The sequence below is a fragment of the Arvicola amphibius genome, chromosome 10 (genome assembly GCF_903992535.2).
Source record: "Arvicola amphibius chromosome 10, mArvAmp1.2, whole genome shotgun sequence".
NCBI lineage: Eukaryota > Metazoa > Chordata > Mammalia > Rodentia > Cricetidae > Arvicola > Arvicola amphibius.
The window spans coordinates 76,914,730-76,939,976 of record NC_052056.1 but is presented as its reverse complement, the minus strand read 5'-3'; the positions used below and the strand labels follow the sequence as shown (position 1 = coordinate 76,939,976).

Sequence of the window (25,247 nt, the reverse complement as noted above, 5' to 3'; positions counted from 1 at the left end):
GTCACTGAGGGTACTGCAGCAATGGCAGATAAAAGAGAGGGACTCACAATCAAGAAAATTTAAGAGGGACTAGAGAAATGGCTTGGCAGTTAACAGTACTTAACTGCTCTTGCAAAGGATCCAAGTTCATATTTCCCTGCATTCATACGGCAGCTCACACCTGTTTGTAACTCCAATTCCATGGAATCTAGCCTCAATGAGCACCAGGCATGCACGATGCACATTACACACACACATATATGCAAGCCAAACATTTACACCCTTAAAATAAAGCAAACTTTAAACATGTGTAAGAGTCTGGGAGACAGATTGGCTGCTGACGTGCTTGGCCAAGCACAAGGGGGTGACTTTAATTCCCCCAGGTAATAAAGACTAAGCTCGGTGGTGCTCACCTGTAATGCTAGTGCTGGGGGGAGGTGGCTCCCTGGGGCTTCCCAGTCAGTTTAGCCTGTTGGGCAAGTTCTCAGGCAGTGAGAGACTCATGGTCTAGAAAACAAAAGTGGCTCCTGTGACCTGGTCCTAGTAAAATTTAAAATAAGAGCCTTTCTTCCTTCCTTCCTTCCTTCCTTCCTTTCTTTCTTTCTTTCTTCCTTCCTTCCTTCCTTCCTTCCTTCCTTCCTTCCTTCCTTCCTTCCTTTCTTTTCTTTCTTTCTAGACTGGGTCACACTGCCTAGCCTTGGAGATTGCCTTGAGTCTCAGAAGGGACTTGGATTTTTAAACTGTGTTGAGATTGTAAAAGTCTACCAGGACTTTAGAAGTTGGACTAACTACCCTTTATATTATGATACGGCCATGAGCCTCTGGTGGCCAGGAGGTGGTGTGGTGGTTTGAATGAGAATGGCACCCATAGGCTCACTTATTTGAAGGCTTGCTCTCCAGCGGTGGTGGAACGTGTGGGAAGTGTGATAATGTCAGTTTAGCTAAACTCAGGCAGCTTGGCACAACAGTGGGGAGCTTTTTATCATTGGATTATTTGATCCACCCTAAATCTGGACTACACTTTCTGGTGGCAGTCTACATATAGGAACAGGAAGAAGGAAGTGTTGGCTTTTTGCCTGCTTGCCCTCATCCTCACTGGCAAGTTCATCTGTTCTGTTCCTATTGTGTATTGGAAACTACAGTGAGTTTTCCCTAAAGGAGGTACCAGGAAGATAACATTGACATCCCTCTGGGCCCTCCAGTAGTTGCCTCTAGATCTATAACCAGATTAAAAGTAAACAAGTTCCTAGAGGGGAGGCAGAAAGTGAAGTCCTTGAGGAGGTGCACTACACTACCAAAGAGCTTAATACATTTGCTAATCCGTTCAAGCAGAAGTCCGGGGAATATGTGTGGGAATGGAAAAGTGTATAAAACTAGATCAGGCTGAGTTTATTAATATGGACCCACTCAGTGAGATTCTAGCTTATTAAGGAAGCTTGCATGGTTAAATGTCTTTCCCCAGTCCTTCTCCAGAGGGACCTATGGCCTTTCCCAAGAGTAACTGTACACTGGAGGAAAGGAAATAATCAGACTTTTCAGGGTCTATTGAATTAATTCTGATTGGTTCTGAATTGATGCTGATTCTGGGAGACTCTAAGAAGCATTGTAACATGGAGGAAAAGTAGGGGATTAGGGAGGTCAGGTTATTAATGGAGTTTTGCCTGAAGTTTGATTCACAATGGGCTCAGGGAGACCTCAACTTACCCTGTAGTTATTTTGCCAGTATTAGAATGTATCATTGGTACAGACATAACCAAAAGTTGGCAGATTACCACATTAGTTTCCTGACCTGTGGAATGAGGGATATTATGGTTGGAAAAGCTACATGGAGGCCATTGGAATCACTTCTTCCAGGGAACACAGTGAATCAGAGACAGTATCGCATGCCAGGAAGAACTGCGTAAATTAGTGCCACCATCGAGAATTTGAAAGGTGGAGGAGGGTGGCCCCACCACATCTCCCTTTCACTCTCCTGTCTGGCCAGTACAGAAAACTGATGGATTGTGAAGAACGACTGTTGACTATAAGTAGTGACCCCAGTTGCAACTGCTGTACCAGATGTGGTGTCCTTACATGAGATGCAGCTATGGATCTAGCAGATGCCTTTTTCTTAGTAACTGTTCATAAGGACTGCCAGAAACGTTTGCTTTCAGTTGGCAAGGCTAACAGTATGCATTTACAATTTTACCTCAAGGATACATTAACTCTGCTGCTCTGTGCCATAGCTTCATTCAAAGGGATCTTGATCATCTGTCTTTTCCACGAAATGTCACATTGGTGCACCTTATTGATGACATTGTGCTAATTGGACCAAGTGAGAAGGAGGTAGCATCTACTTTGGACTTGCTGGTAACAAATATGCACATAAGAGGATGGGAAATAAATCCAACCAAAATTCAAGAGCCTTCTACCTCAGTGAAATTCTTAGGAGTCCAGTGGTGTGGGACATACAGAGATATTCCTTCCAAGGTGAAGGGTAAGTTATTACACCTGGCCCCTCCCACCACTAAGAATGAAGCACAATGTTTAATGGGCCCATTTGGACCCTGGAGACAGAACATCCCTCACTTGGCTGTGGTATACCAGCCCATGCACCAAGTGGCTCAGAAAGCTGCTAGATTTGTGTGGGGCCTGAACAGATGCTTTTCAATGGGTCCAGGCTGCTGTGCAGGCTGCTCCACCACTTGGACCATATGATTCAGCAGACCCCTTTGGTACTTGAGGTGTCAGTGGCAGAGAGGGATGCTGTTTGGAGCCTTTGGCAGGTCCCTGGAGGTGAGCCACAGAGGAGACCTTTGGGATTCGGGAGCAAAGCTCTACCATCATCTGCAGACAACTACTCTCTACCTTTGAGTGACAGCTCTTGGCTGCTATTGGACCTTAGTGGAAACTGAACCTTTGACAATGGGTCACCAAGTTACCATGCAACCTGAATTGTTCATTATGATTTGGGTATCATCTGACCCATCAAGCCATAAAGAAGGACGCGCACAGAAGCACTCTATGGCAAGCAAACTGAAGTGATATAGATGTGATCAGGCCCAGGCAGGTCCTGAAGACACAAGGAAGTTGCCCAAATGCCTATGTTTTCTACACCAGCTACAGTGCTGTCTGCTTCCAAGCATGCACCCGTAGCCTCATGGGCTGTCCCTACGGTTAGTTGACAGAAAAAGACTAGGGCCTGGTTTACTGACAGTTCTGCATGCTATGCAGACACCAACCAGAAGTGGACAGCCACAGTATTGTAACCCCTTCTGGGACAACCTGAAGGCCACAAATCTTCACTGTGGGCAGAACTTCAGACAGTACACATGGTCATACATTTTGTTTGGAAGGAGAAATGACCAGATGTGTGATTGTTCACTGATTCACGGGCTGAAGGCAATGGATTGCCTGGATGGTCAGGGACTTGGAAAGAGCATGACTGGAAAATTGGTAAGAAAGATTTTTGGAGAAGAAGTATGTAAATAGATCTCTCTAAAAGGGTGAAGGATGTGAAGATACTTGTGTCCCATGTAAACACTCATCAAAGGTGACTTCAGCTGAGGAGGAGTTCAGTAATTAAGTAGGTAGGATGACCCATGCTGTGGACTGTCAGTCTCTTTCCCCAACATCTCTGCCATTGACCAATGGACCCCCAAAGGGGTCATGGTGTCAGAGATGGGATTTATGCATGGTCTGAGGACATGGACTCCCACTCAGCAAGACTAATATGACTGCAGCTGCAGCTGAGTGCCCATCCACCAGAGATCAACACAGTCCCTAACCTGGCACCTTTCCCAGGATGACCAGCCAGCAATCTGGTGGCAGGCTGACTACACTGGGCCACTTCCTTTGTGTTAACGGCAACACTTTGTCCTTACTGAAGAAGATACTTATTCTGGTTATGGATTTGCCTTTCCACATAATGATTTTGCCACATTACTACCCACGTGCCGTGGTCATGTCAGAGGAGCAGCATATGGCAATGGACTTCAGGGGACCGATCCACTAGAAAACAAAACTTTGATCAGTGAATCCCGGATAGGCAAGGCCCTTAGACCTTCGGCTCCTGAATGTTTCTTGCTATTGCTGTGTCTTTGCATGTTTACTGCTGCCATTTTTCTCTGGTATCTGGCATAGTGTGGATGGGCATGGGGAGACAGACCCCACTTCCATTAATGCAGTATAATCATCTCTTGGAGAAAGCCTATTCTACTGGGCATTTTTTATTTGTGGATTATTATGAAGATGATTTCCTCATAAGCTATATTGTTTAACTGAAGCAATGCTTTTATATAATAATAGTGTCAGTTAAAATAGGATTATGATGATTGAAGGTTTTTAGAAAATATAGTAAAGAATTTTGATAAAGGTTAGTTTAGTGGAAATATTAGCATAGGTAAAGGTAGGATAAAATGTTGTCCCTGCCTCTGATAAAATAGAGGCTGCAGAGGATAAAAAAATAAAACGAGGAGCCGGGCGGTGGTGGTGCACACCTTTAATCCCAGCACTCGGGAGGCAGAGGCAGGCGGATCTCTGAGTTCGAGCCCAGCCTGGTCTACAAGAGCTAGTTCCAGGACAGGCTCCACAGCTACAGAGAAACCCTGTCTCGAAAAACCAAAGAGAAAGAGAGGAAAGGAGGGAAGGAGGGAAGGGGGGAAGCACCAGGAAAATGTAGAGAAAAAATAAGAGGAAGAAGCATAAAGAAAAAGTCATAAGGAAACCATCAAGACTGTGTGTGTCTTCCCTTACTCCCTCATATACAAGAGTCTTAGTCCATCACAGACATGGCATCCCACCCAGCACGGCTTCTGACCCCACAGGAGGGACGGGGAAGAAAGGAGTGTTTGCGTTTTTTGCCTCCTTGTCCTCACTCTCACCGTCAAGCTCATCTGTCCCATCCCTGAGGTGTTCCTTTGCTGGTGTTAAAACTGACTTATTTGGATTCTAACGTAGATGGAAGATGGGTAGCTGTCTAGGGCTTCCCTCCATACCCTAGAGTCTACCATATGTATTGGTCTAATCTGGACATTTCACAGAAAGAGAATCCTACAATATATGATCTTTGACTATTGTCTCACAGCTTATCTAAAGTTCCATCCATGTGGGAACTGATGGCTTTCCTTCAAAAGCAGCTTTATTATTATATAATTAACTCATTCTCTCAAAATGACGCATTTGCTAGCCTTACTTCTACCACATTTGCAGCTATGTAACAATCACCATCATCAACTTTATATCGTTAATCACCACAAAATTTATTCCTTTGTGGTAAACAGTATCCCACTATGTGTATGTGCCAATTGAATTTATCCACTGGCATCTTTTGGACATTCTGGATATTATGAGCGATGCTGCTAAGAACAGTTGTGAGGTGTTAAATTATTTTCACCACATTTATTTATTTATGTGTGCAGAGGGATGCATGTGCCACAGCATATGTGTGAGGTCAGAGGACAACTTGTGGGGGCCCATTCTTTCCTTCCACCACGTGGGGTCTGGAGAACAAGGTCTGGGTGTCATGCTTGGCAGCAAGAGCCTTTACCTTCTGAGCTGTCGCCCTGGCTCCCATCACAAGCGTTGTGTGATGAGCGCTCGTTTCTCCTGAGAACATTCACGTTTCAATCAGCTTTGTCTTTAGGGACCATCTCTAGGCATCCATGTTTCTTTCAAGCAGGGTCGCGCTGTGTACCCCAGTCTGGTCTTAAGTCACTCTGCTTCTGACTCTGTCTCCCAAGGGCCAGAATCACAAGCACGTGCCACCAGTTCTATAAACATCTTTTTTATTTTTCTTTTTTGAGACAGGGTCTTATGTAGGCCAGGCTGGCCTCAAACTCAACTATATTATGGAGGATGGCCTTGAATTTCTGTTTCTCCTGCCTATACTTCTGAAGTGCTCAAATCATAGGCATGCCTAACTTTGCTTCTTGAATCAAACCCAGGGTTTTCTGTATGCTAGGCACACACTCTGCTGAGTTACACACCTGGGCGGTCAGCTCTGGCTATGTCTGTAGAGCAGATTAGTCAGTGGACTAACCTGAAGCACATGGTAATTTGATAGTCTGGAATGCAATGGAAACTTGCCTTCCAGTGGTTGTGACTGTTTGCCCTCTCGAGAGTTTGGGAATTCCATTGGCATCTTAAGGAGAGAAATATAAGGAGTATTTCGTCTGACAGGGTCACCAGAACAGGAACACCTGGGTGACAGTGACGTCATTGTCCTTACATCCACATTATTCATGGGAGGTTTTTTTGGTTGAATGAAGGAGCCATAGCAAATGAAGCCCAGATTATGGCAGATGCCATAAAGTACATGGTATATCGAGTGGGCAGCAGTGTGGACATTACAGTGGCATGCTAGAGATGCGACCAGAGGCACTTGGGGCAGATGCTGGCTGGGAAGGTGTGGAGGTTGATGGCCAGTCTTTTCTTCTGGATATGTTATTCTTTATACAAAGTCTTGGAAGAATTCTGTTCACTGAGTTAGTGAGGTCATCACACTCTCTGTTCACTTGGATATCCTAAGAAGAGACCGTTTAGAGGCAGTTATTAGCACTGAGGATTTGATTGTTCTCATTTGTATACCCAGGTCTCAGAGAAGCTCTTTGGGACATTTTTCTTTCTTGTGGACTAGGATCTCATGACCTCCTCCTCATTCTATCAAAATAGGGAAGGAAAGGAGCTCAAGGAGGCCTTTAGTAAAGGAACTAGAGGGGGATTGTGGTGGTTTGAATTAGAATGACCCTCATAGGCTCATATATTTGAACATGTGGTCCCCAGTTGATTGAATTGCTTGAGGAAGGATTAGGAAGTGTGGCCTTGTTGGAGGAGGTGTGTCACTGTGGGTGACAGGGGTGGAGGGCTGGGGTGGGGCTTGAGTTTTCAAACTCCCACACCATTCCCAGGAGCCCTCCCTGCTTCACACTTGTGGATTAGGATGTAAACACTTGGCAGCTGCTCCAGCACCATGCCTACCTGCCTGCTGCCATGCTCCCTACCATGATGGCTGTGGTAGTTTGATGTAATATGAGTAATCTCAGGGGGAGTGGCACTATTAGGAAATATGGTTTCGTTGGAGTGTGCATGGCCTTTTTGGAGGAAGTGTGTTACTGTGGGGCGGACCTTGAGGTTTCCTATGCTCAGAATACTGCCTAGTGTCTCCTAGATGTCTGCCTGCACATCACCATGCTCCCCATGATGATGATAACAGACTGAACCTCTGAAATTGTAAGCCACTACCTCAATTAAACATTTTTCTTTATAAGAGTTGCCATGGCCGGGCGGTGGTGGCGCACGCCTTTAATCCCAGCACTCGGGAGGCAGAGGCAGGCGGATCTTTGTGAGTTCGAGACCAGCCTGGTCTACAAGAGCTAGTTCCAGGACAGGCTCCAAAGCTACAGAGAAACCCTGTCTCAAAAAGTAAAAAAAAAAAAAAAAAAAAAGAGTTTCCATGGTCATGGTGTCTCTTCATAGCAATAGAAACCCATACTAGCCGGTTGTGGTGGCACACGCCTTTAATCCCAGTACTCGGGAGGCAGAGGCAGGCAGATCTCTGTGAGTTCGAGGCCAGCTTGGCCTACAAGAGCTAGTTCCAGAATAGGCTCCAAAGCTACAGAGAAACCCAGTCTTGAAAAAAAAAGAAAGAAATCCTAACTAAGACAATAGTCATGGACTCACCCTCTGAAACCACGAGTCTAAAATTAAATGTTTTCTTTTATAAGTTGCCCTCGTCGTGGTGTTTTGTAAGAAGTAAGAAAGTAACTAAGACATGTATGTGCTGTTTCTTGAACTGGTTTAATTACATGAATGCATGCTATTTGATTGCTGTCTTTAATCTATTTCAATTCAGTTTTTGTTGTTGTTTTTTATTTATTTGTGCTTTGAGACAAGGTCTCATGTTATAGTTTGGCCTCAAGCTCACTCTGTAGCTGATGCCAGCCTTGAAATTCTGAACTGTTCAGTTGTACCCCACCAAGCTCTGGGATTCCAAAATAAAAGATTAAACGAATGGCTTGGAAAGAACTAGTTACTGGAGTCTTTTTCATGTAAGTACCTTCCTTTTGTTTTTCTAGATTTATTTTTATTTTACTATTTTATGTGTATGAGTTTTTGCTTGTATGTATGTCTGTACACCACATCCATGTCTAGAAGAGGGCATTTGATCCCCTAGGATTGGGGTTATGGATGTGAGCCACCATGTGGGTGCTGGGAATTGAATATGGGTCCTCTGCAAGAGCAAAGCAAGCTTTGAACTGCAGAGCCGTAGCTCCAGCCTCCATGCAAGCCCTTTCTACAGGTCTGTCATCTCATTTTGTATCTCAGTTTTTAATGGCTTTTGTTTGTTTTATGAGACAAGGTTTAAAACTTTTTAAAGTATAAAACAAGGGGTTTGGAGGCCTGAGTAATTAAGAGTGCTTGCCGCTTTGGCAGAGGACCTGGATTTGGTTCTCAACATTCACATGGCAGTTTTACAACTGGTAACTCCAGTTCTAAGAGATCTGGCACTCTCTTCTGGCCTCTTTGGGCACCAGGCAGGCAGGCAATGAACATACATATAAATGGGGGGAAATCATACACATAAATAAAAACAGATAAATCTAAAAAAAGAAGTATAAAATTATTAATGAATCTGAGATGTCACTATGATGCCTGGACTTGTCTCAAGTGATCCCCCTGCCTCATCCAGTAGCCAGGATTAAAGGCACACTTCACCAAAAGCAGCTTTTATCTCATTTTCATGGTGGGGGAAGGCGGGCATTTGCCTTATTTTACATAATGTTAAAACTTTACTTGGTCTATAAGCACATCCCTCAAAGCCAGGTAAAATCTAGTCTAGTCAGATTGGCAGCAGACAGGCAGCAAAGGGTTAAGTATGAGACAATGAGGAAAATTGCAGTAGCAACTTGGTAGCCAAGTCTCCTGCCAGTCAGAATGCCCTTTATGTTTAAACATCCTTAAAGCTACAGTTAGGTTGTCTCTACTACATCAGAAGTGAAGGCATCAGGGATTTCTCCAATGCATGTGCACTAATGAAGAGTTTGTATCTTCAAAAGACCTGATGTTATTGGGCAGTGGAGACGCATGCCTTGAAACCCAGCACTCAGAGGTGGTGGATCTTTGTGAGTCTGAGGCCAGCCAGGTCTACAGAGGGATTTCTAGGACAGCCAGGGCTACACAGAGAAACCCTGTCTTGGAAAAACCAAAATCAAACAAAACAAAACAAAACACCTGATGTCACCACAGCACCGCTAATGTCATCACAGCACCGCTGATGTCATCACAGCACCGCTGATGTCATCACAGCACCACTGACATTGTCACAACCTCACTGATGTCATCACAGTATCACTTGCACTGAGGTCCTGATGTCCCCTTTTGTGAGCTTTTCTAGAGGATCTTGGTGAATTAGTCACTGTGTGAATTAGTCATGTGTGAAGAGACACCATGACCAAGGCAACTTACAAAGAAAAAAATTAATTGGGGCTCATGGTTCCAGAGGGTTAGAGTCCATGACCATCAGGTGGGGAGCATGGCAGCAGGCAGGCAGGACACTGAGCAGTAGCTGAGAGCTTACATACGATCCACAAGCAGGAGACAGGAAGAGAGAGAGCATGCTAACTGGGAATGCTGTGGGCTTTTGAAACCTCAAAACCTACCCCAATGGCACACCTCAGCCACATCTCCTAATCCTTCCCAAACAGTTCCACCAGCTGGGGACCAAGCATCCAAACATATGAGTGTATGGAGACCATTCTCATTCAAACCACCACATTCCACTTCTGCCCGCCCCCAGGCTTGTGGCCAGATCATAATGTGAAATGCATTTAGTCCAACTTCAAAAGTTCCCATAGTCCTTTAGTCTCAGGACTTTAAAATCCAGGTGTGGTAGCAGGCCTTTAATTCCAGCACTCAGGAGGCAGAGGCAGGCCATTCTCTGTGAGTATGCACACACGTATGTAAGATTAGCCTGGTCTATGCAGTAACCTCCAGGACAGCCAGAGCTACATAGAGATTCCATCTCAAAATAAAATAAAACACTATTTAAAAGTCCAAATTTTTTTTTTTTTTTTTTTGGTTTTTCGAAACAGGGTTTTTCTTCAGCTTTAGAGCCTGTCTGGAGCTAGCTCTTGTAGACCAGGCTGGTCTCGAACTCACAGAGATCCACCTGCCTCTGCCTCCTGAGTGCTGGAATTAAAGGCGTGTGCCACCACCACCCGGCCCAAAAGTCCAAATTCTTTCAGAGACTCAAGGCAATCTTTTAGTTGTAACCTCCTGTAAAATGAATTTTTAAATTATAGACTTTTAACATACAATGGCACAGAGTTGGAGTGGCTTAATGTCCCACAGGCCTGGTTTACCATGTACCTGGGCAGGATAGGATAGGAAAGCTGACTCCCCTATTGTCCTCTAACATGGAGCTGTCACTAGATCTCAGCTGACTCCACACTGTCCTCTAACATGGAGATGTCTATAGCTCTCAGATCGCCTGGCAGATCACAGGAGGCTCAAAAGAAGCTCTTACAGAGAGGTCCAGTAGTTCCAGGGCAGACGATCTGTTGTTCCGTATGGACTTAAGGAGACTGACATATCCTTCACTTCGAATGGGATTCTTGGAAATCTAAGGAAGATGAATACACCAGGATACTAGAGCCTTTTATGAGGACCCATGCCCATAACCCCAGTGCTTAGGAGGTAGAAGCAGGAGGATTAGCAGTTCAAGACTACTTACCAAGTTAAGAGCCCACTAAGGGTTGAAAAGATGGCTCGGTGGCTAAGAACACTGGCTTCTTTTCCAGAGGACCTAAGTTCAATTCCCATCACCCACACTAGTCTCAGGGGATCTGATACCCTCTTCTGGCCCCTGTAGGGCACCAGGCATACATGTGGTACACAGACATACATGCAAGTAAAACACTCAAGCATAAATAAATCTTAAAAAATTAAAACAAAACACAAAAACCAAGGTCCTGAGAGGCAGCTTAGCAGTTAAGACACTTGCTTCTCTTAAAGAGGATCCAATTCAGTACCAAGCACCCTTATGGGATAGTTCACAACTACTTGTAAACAGGGTCTGGTGCCCTGTTACATATATATACCCAGGTACACATAAAAAACAAAAGCAAACAAATGACCTTAAAACAACAACAATAAAAAGAAGCTTCTTAGTAGGCCATGCTTCTGATTGACAATAATCACCAAGTATTGGGAGGGCTGGTGAACTAGGTCAATAGGACCCATAGAGGGGAAGTGAGAAGAGGGTGGGTCCAGCAGTGAACACTGTAGATATTGAGGTGAGAAAGTAGGCTGTGGGCCCCAACCCCCTAAGAAGGGGTTGTTCACCCAGGTGGGATTCTGAGACTCACTGTGTCTTGGGGATTGTCTAACAGGTGGCTGGAAACATGAACCCAAGCTTGAAATTGGTCTTGGCTCCTATGTCACAGGAGGTAGAATTGCTAATGAGTGGGAAGCTAGGGGCCAGGCAGAGCCAGGAACACCCCATCTTCCATGTTGAGATAAACACCCTTTCCCCAGCCCCCTCCCCCGTACATGTTGGTACAGCTCACCTCACCTGGCTCCTTCCTTTCTGTTTTTGCTATCACCCTGTCTAGTGCCCCACTCATCACCTGCAAACCTGAGGAAAGGAACCTCTGGACAAAAAACCTCAGGCATGTCTCAACTGTGGCCAGTCAGCACCCCTGAGCGGACCCCGGGTTTCAGTGGGGACAGCAGAGGTGCAGGGGAGAGGATGAGAGTAAGTCGAGGGCTGCCTTCCCCACAGTGGAACTCCTGTGAGCAGGACAAAGAACCGCAGGGAGTTGCCACGGCTACTGGGAAAAGGGTGGAAAGGATGAGTCAGAGGTGAGATGTGGTCACAGGAAGCTAGGAGGTCCCCTCCCAGAGATGCCTGTGTGCTGTCTCTGCAGTGAAGGGGCTGGTGGGAGAAAGGGCTGTATGAAGAGACACAGGGTCAGTCTGTGCTAGAGCCTCCCGGACCAGGCTCAAACTTACAATAAGAATCCTCAGTGTCTGGTTGACTTGCAGTCCCAGTCCCAACCTCAGGGCCCCTGTCATGGAGATTCGGTTGTTTCTGCAGCAAGAGAGACATATATGTCAGAGTTAATCAGCCAAGGAGCCCACTAATACATGGATGGATAGATGAAATCTATCCATATATATTGTATCTACAATAGAGTCTATTCAGCCATAAAGAAATACTGTGTCGTTTGAAGCAAATGGATGGACTAGGAGGGCATTATGTTAAGTGAAACAAGCCAGACAGAAAGTCTACACAAACACTAACAGCAGCAACAACCTGGAATTATTAGTAATTAGTAGAGATCAGGACAGATACGAAGAGGAGAAAAGTAAAATAAAATAAAAGGGAGGCTGGACGGGGTCAACACATCTGCAAGGAAAGTGTGGAAGCATCCCATCTAACCCCATTAACAACGTTAGTAAGAAATTGACATCTGCATCACAGATTTCCAGTTTGCAGGACTCAGTGCCTCGGAGCCCCTGCCTGAGCTGCTTCCCACAGACTGGGTTTCACAGTGCAGCTCTCCTCTCATGCCCAGGTCACAGGGAGTATGCTGCTGCCCCAGGAGTGGCAAGTACACTTAGAGTGCCCCCAGTGGAGAGGAGGGGTGCCAGCTCCTAGGCTCTCTAAGCTCAGAAGATGCTCCTGTGTGTCTTGTGCCCACTGGCAACACATACCCATTACCACAGCAATTTCTGACTTGAACCCCAGTCCTCCAAATTGTTATCTCTGAAGCCAGGTCTACAGACCTAATACTGACTTCCTTCTTTTTTTTTTCCTTAAGATAGAGTCTTCTGTACATATAATACAACATAAGCAAATACATTTAATTCATATAAAAAACTAAATAAAATTCAAATAATATATAAAAAAGATAGAGTCTTCTGGGCAGTTGTGGTGCGCACCTTTAAACCCAGCACTTGGGAGGCAGGGGCAGGCAGAGTTCTGAATTCAAGGCCAGTCTGGTCTACATAGAGAGTTCCAGGATAGCTAGGGTTACATGGAGAAACCCTGTCTCAAGGAAAGAAAAAAAAAAGACAGGCTAGCTTATATAGCTGAGGATGATCTTGAACTTTTGATTTTATTTATTATGTATACAGTAGTCTGCCTGCATGGCCAGAAAAGGACACCAGATCTACTTACAGATGGCTGTGAACCACCATGTGGGTGCTGGGAATTGAGCTCAGGACCTCTGAAGGAGCAGCCAGTGCTCTTAACCTCTGAGCCATCTCCCCAGCTTCAAGACTGCACTTTTAAGGAGACTTTGAAATTTTTTTTTGTTTTTAATTATTTTTTGTTTGTTTGTTTTATTTTCCAAGAAAGGGCTTCTCTCTGTATCTTTGGCTGTCCTGAAACTCACTCTGTAGACCAGGTTGGCTTCAAACTCAGGGATCTGCCTGCCTGCCTTTGTCTCCTGAGTGCTGGGATTAAAAGCATGTACTACCACCACCCAGCTGAGACTTTGAACTTTCAAAAAGATCTTAGATGTTTAAAATCCTGGATTTTTTTTTAAAAAAATATGTGTATGAGCATTTTGCTTTGTGTATGGAGATGTACCACATGTGTGCCTGGAGCCCACAGAAATCAGAAGAGGGTATCAGAGTCTCTGGAACTACAGTTATGGATTATTGTAAGCTACCATGTGGGTGCTGGAAACCAAATCTGGTCCTCTACAAGAGCAACAAATGCTCTTAATTACTGAACCATCTCTCAAGCCCCTTAAGTGCTGGACTTTTAAGGCCTATATTCTACATTGTAAAATAAACATGAGGCCTTGGGGACCAAAGGTGGGAAATTATACCTTAAAGTGTTTGTGTGTCAAGTTTTTATTGTCAGTTTGACACAGTCTAGAACTACCTGGAAGAGTCTTAATGAGTAGGAATTATCTAGGTCAGGTTGGCCTACAACTTGTCTTTGGGGGTTGTCCTGGTTGCTAATCGATGTAGGAAGACTCACCCCGGATGTGGGTGGCACCACAAATAAACTGTGAAGACAGCGAGCAGCAGCGTGAAGAATGCTCTCAGCTCTTGGCTGTGAGTGTGATGTGTTCTCCCTGAAATGCTGACATCTGACCCGCATTGTTAGCTGGGTGAACCCTTCCTCTAAAGTAGATTTTGGTCAGCATGTTTCATCACAGCAACAGAAGTGAAACAAGGAGTAAGACACCACTCACGTGATGTGGGGCCATGGACCCACAGCCTGCGGGCACGCGAGACACCACTCACGTGATGTGGGGCCATGGACCCACAGCCTGCGGGCACGCGAGACAAACACTGTACCAACTTAGTTACACCCCAGCCCCCAGCAACAGTCTTGAATGAGGACAGAGCTCTCTGCAGGATTGAGACTCTGGCCACACAGCAGGAGCAGTGTGAACAGCATCCAATCACTGTGTGGCCCTGAGAGTAGCACCCTCGTTTCTTACCTCATGTTCAGTTCTTCCAACACGTTGTTGGCCTTGAGGGCCTCACCTATTGCAGAGGCTCCAGAGTCTCCAAAGCCATTGTGAGAGATATCTAGGACTTTCAAGAATATATTTGCCTACGACATAGAGAGCAAAGCTGTGAGTTCACATCTAATGGTGCAGAAAGCCATAGGGCCAGGGCTCCAGCCTCAGCGTGCAGGAGAGCCCGAGCAATGCCGAAGACAGAGAGGTTCTGGAGCTCTCAGGCACCAGTGACCAAACAACCTGAAGAGCAGCAGAGGATGATGGGTAGAGTTAGGGGCAATTCTCAGAGATGATCAGATCCACACCTATGGGGAAATTCCCAAGGTAGGTTTCCTAGGGCGCAGAGACCTGGGGCAGGGTGCCTACATGAAGCCTGCCCAAGAGACCATGATTAGGGAAGGGTGAGTGGTCTGACTTGACCCTTTCTGGGGTGGGACTACCCCCACCTACCCACTGCAGTCAGCTCTATAAGAGGGCATGGCAGTGGCTGTTGTTTCTAAGGTCATTGTCACTGGACAATGACGATGCCTCATAATACCCTGGAAGAGCTTGAAACATCTGTTTCCCAGATCTAAAACCTTCCAGGGAAGCACTGACAGGGTGTGCTGGCACACATCTCTGTGCTAGTAATGTCACCAGGCTGCACAGATGTCTGCTACCAGCTGAATGTGATGTCTGGAGAAGGGCAGCTGACATTATCTACATACTCCTACAGACCCTCAGGAAATGGCATGAGAGTCAGTGCAGAGTATTATCATTTACTGGTGGTGGGAAAACAGGTCATCCAAGACTCACCATGTCGATTGAAGAGCTGTATCGTTAAGAACTGGCTAGGGAAAAACTTCCCTAAAGGAGAGGCAGGCTATGAAGAATGAGTGGGCGAGGGTCTCATACCTCCAGGCCCTTGGCAAATGCAAGGGCTCCCGGGCCTCGAAGGTGATTCCAACTGAGGTTAAGCTCTGTGAGTCCTGTGTTCTCTGCTAAGGCAGGTCCAAGTATCTCTCCTGAGGAGCACGAAGAGATATTTATGGCAAACAAAAATGCTATGTTCAAAAAATGACCTGATGCTCACCATGTCCTGGAACTTCTGCTGGGTAGGAAGGTGACAAAGTTCAGTGTATACCTGGACTACCTGCAAGGAACATGTGTGTGCACACATGTATACACCAGAACAGGGTCTCCTATAACACAAACAGGTCTAGAACTCACTCTGTCATCTAGACTGGCCTTCAACTCCAGCTTATCTTGTCACCTCCATTGTGTTGACAATACAAACAAGAGCCACCATGCCCAGCAAGGAGTCCACATTGGGAAGATATGAATTCAAAGTAATGAGATTCCAACTAGTCTAATCTACAAGCAAAAAGGGTAGAAATACAGTGGTAGTTTTGATGAGGTCTTGATGGAGGAGAGTTATCTGTCTATGTTACTTTCATTGGTTAATTAATAAAGAAAACTGCCTTGGCCCTTTAAGAGACAGAAAATTAGGTAGGTGGAGTAGACAGAACAGAATTCTGGGAAAGAGAGGGGAGACACTTCAGGCAGTCACCATGATTCTCCTCTCTGAGATGGACGCAGGTTAAGATCTCTCCTGGTAAGCCACACCTCGTGGTGCTACACGGATTACTAAATATGGGTTAAAGGAAGATGTGAGAATTAACCAATAAGAGGCTACAGATAATGGGCCAGGCAGTGTTTAAAAGAATACAGTTTCCGTGTAATTATTTTGGGCAAAGCTAGCCGGGTGGCGGGACACAGCCCGCTGCTCCTTTCTACAGATTGGCGCTCCAACGTGGTGACTAAATCCACTTAAAAACCTAAGAGGGCTTGAAATAAAGGAGAGAGAGAGTTTAACAGAGATTTTTGCTGTTTGCTAGGACTGCTGTAGAGATTTCCTGTTTCGGCAATAGCAACAGAGAAAAAGCTGAGTCATTTTAAAACGCAGCTTCCTGCAGTTTTCAGACTGTGCGGTGCTCTGCGTGTCAGATTTTATTGTAACTTGGATGAAAATAATTTCTATGCTGCACGCTCACTGCGCCCATATTCCCAAATATTGTTTATAAATGTTCTTTTACATTTAAAGGGGAATATGATATAGAGATGAATAATTTGCAATGGTATGGATTTTAAGGTCAATTTGTTATATGTATATGTATTTCTGATCTTGATTAAGCTATTTTGATTGTGTAGTTCATTTTAAAAACTGTAATGTATAATTAGGAAATATAGGTTGTTAATGGATAATCATCGATAACAGTCAAGCTTGTAGTCATGTTAGATTTTCTAGATATATAGAGATATACTTTAGTTAAATAGGCATTCTTCATATCTTTCAATAGTCAAACTTGTAGTCATGTTAGTTAGATTTTCTAGATGTGCATAGATATATTTCAGATAGGCATTCTTCATATCTTTCAAAGACTGCAGAATATGGCATTTAATGTTTTAATAACTTAGGGTTTTTCATGACAATGAGACACGTCTGCTCCTGGCAGCACCAATCTACTTCGAGAGGAAGATGGGCATCAAAGAGGCTACTTATGGAGTTTGTTAGCCATTTGGGCAAGAAACTGCTCTTGCCTGGACTGTTGCATAAACTGGACACAAGGAACCCACAGAAAGAGGACTGTGAACTTGCCTAAAGGTGAGATGGCCTTTTGGGGTTCCTGATTCATGAAAGAGTCTGCGAGACGTTCTGCAGGACACAGCAGAAAGTGACTGAACTGTCTTTGGAATTTCCTGCTTCATGGAAATGTCTGCTGGATACTTATGGGCCTGTAGGCTGAAGATGGATGCCCCAACGGTACAGAGGAACTTTGGGTGACTGTCTAGGCAGCGAGTTGTCTCTGTCATTTCTAGAGTTTGAAAGTTGCATATGACTTGTTTACTTAGATAATATTATATCCTTCTGGAGTCTTTGATGGAGTTGAAGAATAAATAAATAGTTATAGCTTTCCTTAGTTATGATAAAAGATAAAATAGATTTAAATATTGTAACTGTAATACTTGCTTGATAACTGTTTTGTTATATGTAATTTTGCTATGTTAAAGTTGAAGCCTTTCTTTTTTGTTTAAACAGAAAAAGGGGAAATGATGGAGGAGAGTTACCTGTCTATGTTACTTTCATTGGTTAATTAATAAAGAAAACTGCCTTGGCCCTTTAAGAGACAGAAAATTAGGTAGGTGGAGTAGACAGAACAGAATTCTGGGAAAGAGAGGGGAGACACTTCAGGCAGTCACCATGATTCTCCTCTCTGAGATGGACGCAGGTTAAGATCTCTCCTGGTAAGCCACACCTCGTGGAGCTACACGGATTACTAAATATGGGTTAAAGGAAGATGTGAGAATTAACCAATAAGAGGCTACAGATAATGGGCCAGGCCGTGTTTAAAAAGAATACAGTTTCCGTGTAATTATTTTGGGCAAAGCTAGCCAGGTGGCGGGACACAGCCTGCTGCTCCTTTCTACAAGGTCTGGAAGTAAGGACAGAGCAGGTGACCTAGAATCAAAGAATCCACATGCATGCACATGTGATGGACAACAGGGACGCACACATGATGGACACAGGGATGCACACATGATGGACAACATGGATGCACACATGATGGACACAGGGATGCACACATGATGGACAACAGGGATACATACATGATGGACAACAGGGATGCACACATGATGGACAACATGGATGCACACATGATGGACAACAGGGATGCACACATGATGGACAACATGGATGCACACATGATGGACAACAGGGATGCACACATGATGGACAACAGGGATGCACACATGATGGACAACAGGGATGCATACATGATGGACACAGGGATGCACACATGATGGACAACAGGGATACATACATGATGGACACAGGGATGCACACATGATGGACAACAGGGATGCACACATGATGGACAACAGGGATGCACACATGATGGACAACAGGGATGCACACATGATGGACACAGGGATGCACACATGATGGACAACAGGGATGCACACATGATGGACAACAGGGATGCATACATGATGGACAACAGGGATGCACACATGATGGACAACAGGGATACATACATGATGGACACAGGGATGCACACATGATGGACAACAGGGATGCACACATGATGGACAACAGGGATACATACATGATGGAAAAGGGAATGCATGCATGATGTACAGTAGGGATGCAAAGTGAAACTGGGTTGATGCCGAAGCTGGGGGAGAGGCAGGAGGAAGCAGGTGCAATGACATAGGAAGTAAGGGCACTTGAGAGTCGAATGCTAAGCCGAGTACACAGGTGCTGTTGTATGTATGGCTGATCAGCTGCTGTAAGAGCTATGTGGCTGGCTGAACATTCCAGCAAGATTCCTACTGGCACCTGCAAAGACAGAGCCCTCCAAGTCTGGTGTAGCTATGGCGGAAAAGAAGCATGTGTGGTAGCAAAAGGAAGAGGGAGGAGCCCTGAGAAACGCCTAGTATGTCAAATAGGAAGGGGCACACCCTGCAGCCAGCTCTACATTCTGTTAGCACTGACGGGCACGACCCACTGCCAGTTCTCCACCGCCCAACTCCATCCACAGTCTACTGTGGTTCTCCATGTTGGTACCCCTTATCCACCTGGCCAAGCGTGTCTCAGCCTCATAAGCTGGGTGTGCAGACTTAGGAGACCTCACCTGTCTCTCCAGGCTGGGTGGGCCCCTCAGAACCCATGTCTACTGTCCTCCCACCTTCCTGTGCTATTTTAGCCTTGTTGACCCCTTACAGCCTCCGCATCTGAGTTCACTCTGCTTGGTTGATCTCTGTGTCTGGACTGGAATCCCTCAAGGATCCAAATTTGGTCTCTTATTATTTTGATGACTAAAGCAAAAAAGTTGGTTTGAAGTGCTCAGAGGAGCTAGGTATGGTGGTCCACTCCTATAATCCCAGCATACAAGAGGCTGAGGCAGGGGGACCCTTATGTCAAGACCAGTCTGGACAAAGTAGTGAATTCCAAGCCACCCTGGACTGCATGGTGAGACCTGGCCTCAAAAACCAAACCAAACTGAACTAAATCAAATCAAGGAAATACATGATATACATGGTGTGTGTGTGTGTGTGTGTGTGTGTGTGCGCGCGCGTGTGCGCGTGCGTCCCAAGCCTGAGTACTCCCAGCCTCCTGTTTGGCTAGAACCCACTGCAGCAGACATATTAGCCCTGAAGAGAATCCTGTGCCACAACTAAGGTTTGGGTATTGTCTCTTGTCCAGGGCTGGTTCTGATACCCGGCTCATCACCGTCCTGTGAGGCAAACACCTGCAGGCGGGTTCTCCACTGCCATAGATAATGCACGACTGAAATTCAAGCCCCTCACCCCTCAGGAACAAATTGCAGTCCCTTCTTGGAGAAACAAAACTGACTGAATCTGTCCTTTCCCCCTTCTCTCTTGCATACCTTCACAGGGCTTCAGATCCCATCCCCTCCTATCCACTGCCTCTTTGCCACTTGTCTGTTAGAGTCTGTACTTATATAATATTCCACCCCTAAGGTCCTTGCTGCTTTATTTTTTTTTTATTTTTTTTAAATATTTATTTATTTATTATGTATACAATATTCTCTCTGCATGTATGCCTGAAGGCCAGAAGAGGGCACCAGACCTCATTACAGATGGTTGTGAGCCACCATGTGGTTGCTGGGAATTGAACTCAGAACCTTTGGAAGAGCAGGCAATGCTCTTAACCGCTGAGCCATCTCTCCAGCCCGGTCCTTGCTGCTTTAAAGGCTTGGTCCCTGGGCTGGAGAGATAACAGCCTGGCTGCTCTGGCAGAGAATCCCGATTTGACTCCCAGCACCTACATGGCAGCTCATAGCCGACTGTAGCTCCAGTTCCATGGATCTGATGCAGTTCTGTGGATCTGATGCTATCTTCTAATCCAGCATGTAGTAGTACACAGACATGCATGCATGCATCCAGGCAAACACTCATACACATGAAATAAAATAAAGTCTATTCTAAAAAGTTTGGTCTCCAAGATTGGCATGTGGCAGATGACAGTATCTAAAAGTCTTAGGCCACAGGGGTCCCTTGAGGGAACTGTATGAGCCTAGTCTCTTTCTTTTGCCTCTTTGTTTCTGGATCATGAGTTAAGTGGCCTTTTTCTAATGTTTGCTCAGCCACAGGCCCAAATCCATCAAAGACTGAAATCTCCAAAACTATGAGCTCAAATACATTGTTTCCCTTGGGAAGATGGTTATCTGGTGTATTGGTTATAGTAACAGCAAGTTAAGTTCTCAAGTCCCAAAGACGCAGCTACAGTTTGTCAAAGTCTGAAATGAGCGTCTCCTTTAGTTCCACCGACTTTCCACAATACTTTTCTTTGAAGACAATTGACTTCAGCAGTTAAACTCCAGGACTGAGGTTAGTGCCAATGCGCTCAATTTTCTAAGACAGTCCAGAAATTCCAGAACCCCTGATTAGACAGCTGTCCTGGGACAATGACGATGTCCACCACAGTGCAGACACGTGGGCATCTAAGAATGTGCATCAGGTGCTGCCCCAGCGCCACACTGGGCGGCTCACAACCCTCTGTAACCCCTGATGCAGAGGACAGGATGTGCTCTTCTAGCCACACAGGTACCCGCACACATGTAACACACACTCACACACGTTTACATAAGCAAAAGTAAATGTTTAAAGAGAAGAATTTGCTTCAATCAATTCAGAGGATAGAAACCCCTAAAGCCAGGCCCAGGTGACCCTTCCATATTGCTGGACTGCCCCCAAGTTTTTGGGCTCAATTGATCTTCCAAGTAGTTACACCTAGCTTCAATTTGTATAACTAACTGGTACATTTAGAGATGAGTGGCATAGGTGGATATTCATATTCCTGGCAAAGCATCCAGCCCATGCAAAGGCCCTGGGGAGACAACGACCAGTTTAAGTAGTCTATCCATGTCTTTCAAAGTACTTAGTTCCCCCCACCTCCGCAGTACCGGTGACTGAACCCAAGATCTCACACACACTAGACAAGCACCTTACCATCAAGTTATATCACAGCCCTTTTACAAAAACTCTTGGCATGAAAGCTTCATACCTTCAGCCGTGACTTGAGGGCCAAACCACAGCCTGGTCATTCTCCCCTGGATGACCCGTCCAACTACACCGGTGTCTACCAACCTAGGAAACAGGCCTGCGTGCTCACAGTTCATCAGCTTCCTGATCTTCCATGGCTGACTCCTTTCCACTCACATACAGATTTCAGTTTAAACACCCAACCCTCTACAGCAGGTGGTCCATTCTTTTCTAGGGCCATACATGCTTCTCTTGGAAGGCCACGAATTACTGAGAATGCTTTTGTTAGTGTATGTTCCTTGAAGTCAGTAACTTTGTTTTGTTCATAGATCCCCACAGCAGAGGGCAGTGAGACATGCCTGGAATGAATTGAGAATTTGTTGGAGAGGTATGGCAAAGAGACGCCAGCACCGGGATATTTCTGGCAGAAGCTAGGTATGGCCCTCCATTCCCCTCCCTGCCACCAGTGTCCAGTGAGTACTCATGACCCATAACTGCCCAGACCAAATATTACCTGCCCGATCGTCGAGCTGATTATAGCTGAGATCTAGGGATCTCAGGCCCGTGTGGAGCAGCAGAAGAGAAGCGAGGTGCTGGGCGGCCTTTTCCTCCAGCCCGTTACCTCCCAGTCGCATCTTCTGCACAGCAGGGTTTAAGGCCAGGGCAGCACAGAGAGCCTGGAGCCCTGCAGCTCCAATCCGGTTCTCGGACAGGTCCACATCTGAAGGCAGCACCACTGCTTGGTCAGTAGGAACGGTGGCCGGGAGCCACCCTCCTGCATTCCCTGTATCTCATAAACCTCCAGCCCGAGGAAGAGAAGGGGCTTTGCCATCTGATTACCCAGGGATGGCATGGTGGTGGCTTTGCCACCTATTGGCTGGGTCACCTTGGGTCTCCCCATCCCATGATTGTCTGTGAAGAATGCTGTGGTAGAGAGTCAGCTACCCTGTTTGTGACTGGCATCTTGAAACAATGTAATCTCTGCAGAAGCCCTGACTGTCCTATTCTAGGGAGTAACACACACTGCCAGTGTGAGCTCAGATGTTCCCCTGGGTCCAGTTCTGTCATTGCCTTTAATGTTGTCCACAGCCCAGAGAGCTGACTGGGGTTGCTGTGGTCATTTTACAGATGGAAAACAGGCCCAGCAGGGTTGTGCTGCTTGCCTGGCTCAGCTCCTGCTTCATTGGCAGAGCTGTCATCTGCAAGCAGCCTCACCCGACCCTGCCTTGCCCTTCCAGTTCCCAGTAGACGGAGACCCTGTTTCTCTGTGCCTCTTCCATCCTGCACTCAGGCACTGGGAGTCCACCATGTGCATGGGTGAGGTGCCCAGCCGGGGAGAGGAGAGTGATAGCCGTGGGATGGGTCAGGCAGAGTAACATGCAGCATTGGCTACACCAATGAGGAAACTCCCAGGAAGTCAAAACTCATCCCGCACGCCTCACCTTGTGATGAGGACCCTCCTTATCCCTTAGCAACACCACAAGTAAAAAGGCCTGGTGAGGGAGCTGTTATTATCCGGGTATCCGAATTGGCCTGACCTTGGGGTATATGTCCTCAGCTGAAGCCACTATCCCTGCCCGCCTCCTATCTCTCTCTTTCCCTCTCTGTCTGTCTGTCTGTCTCTCTCTCTCTCTTCTCTTCTACCACTTCTGTCCCCGGTGGCCGGTCTCCCCGAACCTCTTCCTGCCTTTTCCCATTCACTTTCTGTTTTTAATTTTTAATTTTTTAATGATTTATTTAACTTTATGTTCATTGGTGTGAAGGTGTCAGATCTCGTGGAACTGTATTTTCAGACATTTGTGAGCTGCCATGTGGGTGCTGGGAATCGAACCTGGGTCCTCTGGAAGAGCAGTCAGTGCTCTTAACCGCTGAGCCATCTCTCCAGCCCCAGAATTCACTTTCCCAATAAAAAAATCTCTCCACCTGAGTTCTGTTGCATGACATCTTTTTCTAAATTACAACAGGAGCCACTTCCCTGAAGAAAGAGAGCCCCCAAGCATGCCTGCTGCTCAGAAACTCAGCACCTACCAGAGATAACGCTGTTCTTACACAGGACATCGGCCAGAGCCTCTGCCCCAGCCCCGCAGAGCCCATTATCCCGAAGATCCAGGCGCTTGATGTGGAGATTAGAAGTCAACGTAGAAGCCAGAGACCAGACACCCTGGAAGAGAGCAGAGAGGTACCCGAGGGGCAGAGGGACACAGGGCCCTGCCATCTCCTGCAGAAATGTCTGCAGGTCCAGCCCTCACCCCGCCACAGCCTCCATCCTGTGCCGCGGGCAGGGGAGATGGGAGCTTGTGAGATGGACTCAAGGACAAGAAGGCCAATGCCTCCCGCATCCTTCCTGCCATGCCTGGTTCCAGTGTCCCTCGACAGATACCTGGGGACCCAAGCCACGGTGCCGAAGGCTCAGTTCAGAGGCACTCCCTTGGCGCAGAAGACGAGAAGCTGGCACAACACTATGGGCCTGGCAAGACTCCAGATAGAGGGTAGACATGACCTGTTCTCCAAGCCCGTGGGTGCCTAACAGTAGACAGGGGAACAAAAGAGGAGCTCCACATCGGCACAGCCCCGTCCCCTTTCCTGCCCTGTCAGCAGGTACCACACTCATAGTTCAGATGAGGACCTCATGGCAAAAGAAAGAAAGAAAGAAAGAAAGAAAGAAAGAAAGAAAGAAAGAAAGAAAGACCTAGTCAGAACCAATGGGAGCCTAACACTGAGGTGTATGCTGGCCCTATCCCACTGTATTCAGGTATCACAGATCACATTCCCCGCCCCCCCAAAAGCTGGTCTCCAACTTGTTAGCTGAGGAGAGCCTCGAACTCAAGGCTTCAAGCATGGTAGGCAAGCACTCAACCAACTGAGCTACATTTTCAGCCCATAGGTCATGTCTACAAACACCTTACGGTGTTTAATAATTCTAAAATAATTCTAGACAAATTTAATACATCCATTAAAATTTTCCTATAGCTTGGAAAGCCCAGCCCTGAACCCTTCCAGGTGGAACACACTGTCAGGGTGTTTCATTTACAGGTTATTTTGCAAGACAGTTCTAAGCATTGGGCCTCCTCGAGCCTCCAAGAAGGCAAGGGACTTGTCAGCTGCTGATAATGGAGGATGCGGGCCCCACTGAAGGGTGCGGTCCCGCGCCAGTCGGACTCGCACCACCCTTGCGGGAGTAGTCCAACCAGGACCCCACGCGGAGGATTAGGCACCTTCTGCTTCCAGAGCAAAGTGTGAATCTGCGGTGCAGAAATTCTTGGCCTCTAGGGCCTCTGCCTGATTCGCAGTGGCCGCTGCTTCTCTTTCTTGATCTTCATTCTTCGTAGACTCCTTGTAGGAACCCTTCATGTTTACGCTCAATTCCCAGTCGGGGCGCAGAGATTGAGAGTGAACAGCTCACTAGCTGGAACTCTTCCCGGGGATGTGGGCGGTCCCTCTGACTTCATTGACCAATCGAAGTTGATTTATGGGCAACAGGTGGTCACTGGGGCCAGTAATGATGCTCCCCTCCCACCGCGGTCTCCCGGGAAACGGCGTGTTGTTTGTGGTTGCAGAAGCACCACGACCTTGGCACACTCTTCACCAGGGCTAACTACCGCACATACTGCTGCCATGCACGGGGGTGGTCACCTCCTCCGTGTTCTTTTCACGGACTTTTCCAGTCTGTGTTTTGGGGCAGGAGGAGGCTCTAGGGAAGACCTGAGGACCCTGTAGAGTCAAATAAAGGTTTTTCTCTGAAGCCACAAC

At 46.4% G+C, this 25,247-nt stretch overlaps 1 protein-coding gene and 1 pseudogene across 1 annotated transcript; one reads left to right on the top strand and one right to left on the bottom strand.

Annotated features, from left to right (window-relative positions):
* Nucleotides 1-285: 285 nt before the first annotated feature.
* LOC121677327 lies at nt 286-6,221 on the top strand (annotated as a pseudogene).
* Nucleotides 5,728-24,920, bottom strand: Lrrc74b (leucine rich repeat containing 74B). Its single transcript, XM_038345776.1, has 9 exons — nt 24,713-24,920; nt 23,878-24,020; nt 23,526-23,658; nt 22,012-22,218; nt 15,342-15,451; nt 14,424-14,539; nt 11,971-12,049; nt 10,484-10,579; nt 5,728-6,482 (listed from the first exon to the last, which is right to left on the bottom strand). Exons 1-9 carry the CDS (start codon nt 24,846-24,848, stop codon nt 6,306-6,308), a joined length of 1,197 nt encoding a protein of 398 aa, XP_038201704.1. The 5' UTR covers nt 24,849-24,920; the 3' UTR covers nt 5,728-6,305.
* Between the last annotated feature and the right edge of the window lie 327 nt (nt 24,921-25,247).

Excerpts from the sequence above, each read along its gene's own strand:
- Lrrc74b (XM_038345776.1), bottom strand. The coding sequence starts at position 24,848 with ATGAAGGGTTCCTACAAGGAGTCTACGAAGAATGAAGATCAAGAAAGA. Across the intron at positions 22,219-23,525 it reads TAAGAACAGCGTTATCTCTG|ATGTGGACCTGTCCGAGAAC; the intron begins GTAGGTGCTGAG and ends TGCTGCCTTCAG. Across the intron at positions 10,580-11,970 it reads AGACACTGAGGATTCTTATT|ATTTCCAAGAATCCCATTCG; the intron begins GTAAGTTTGAGC and ends CATCTTCCTTAG.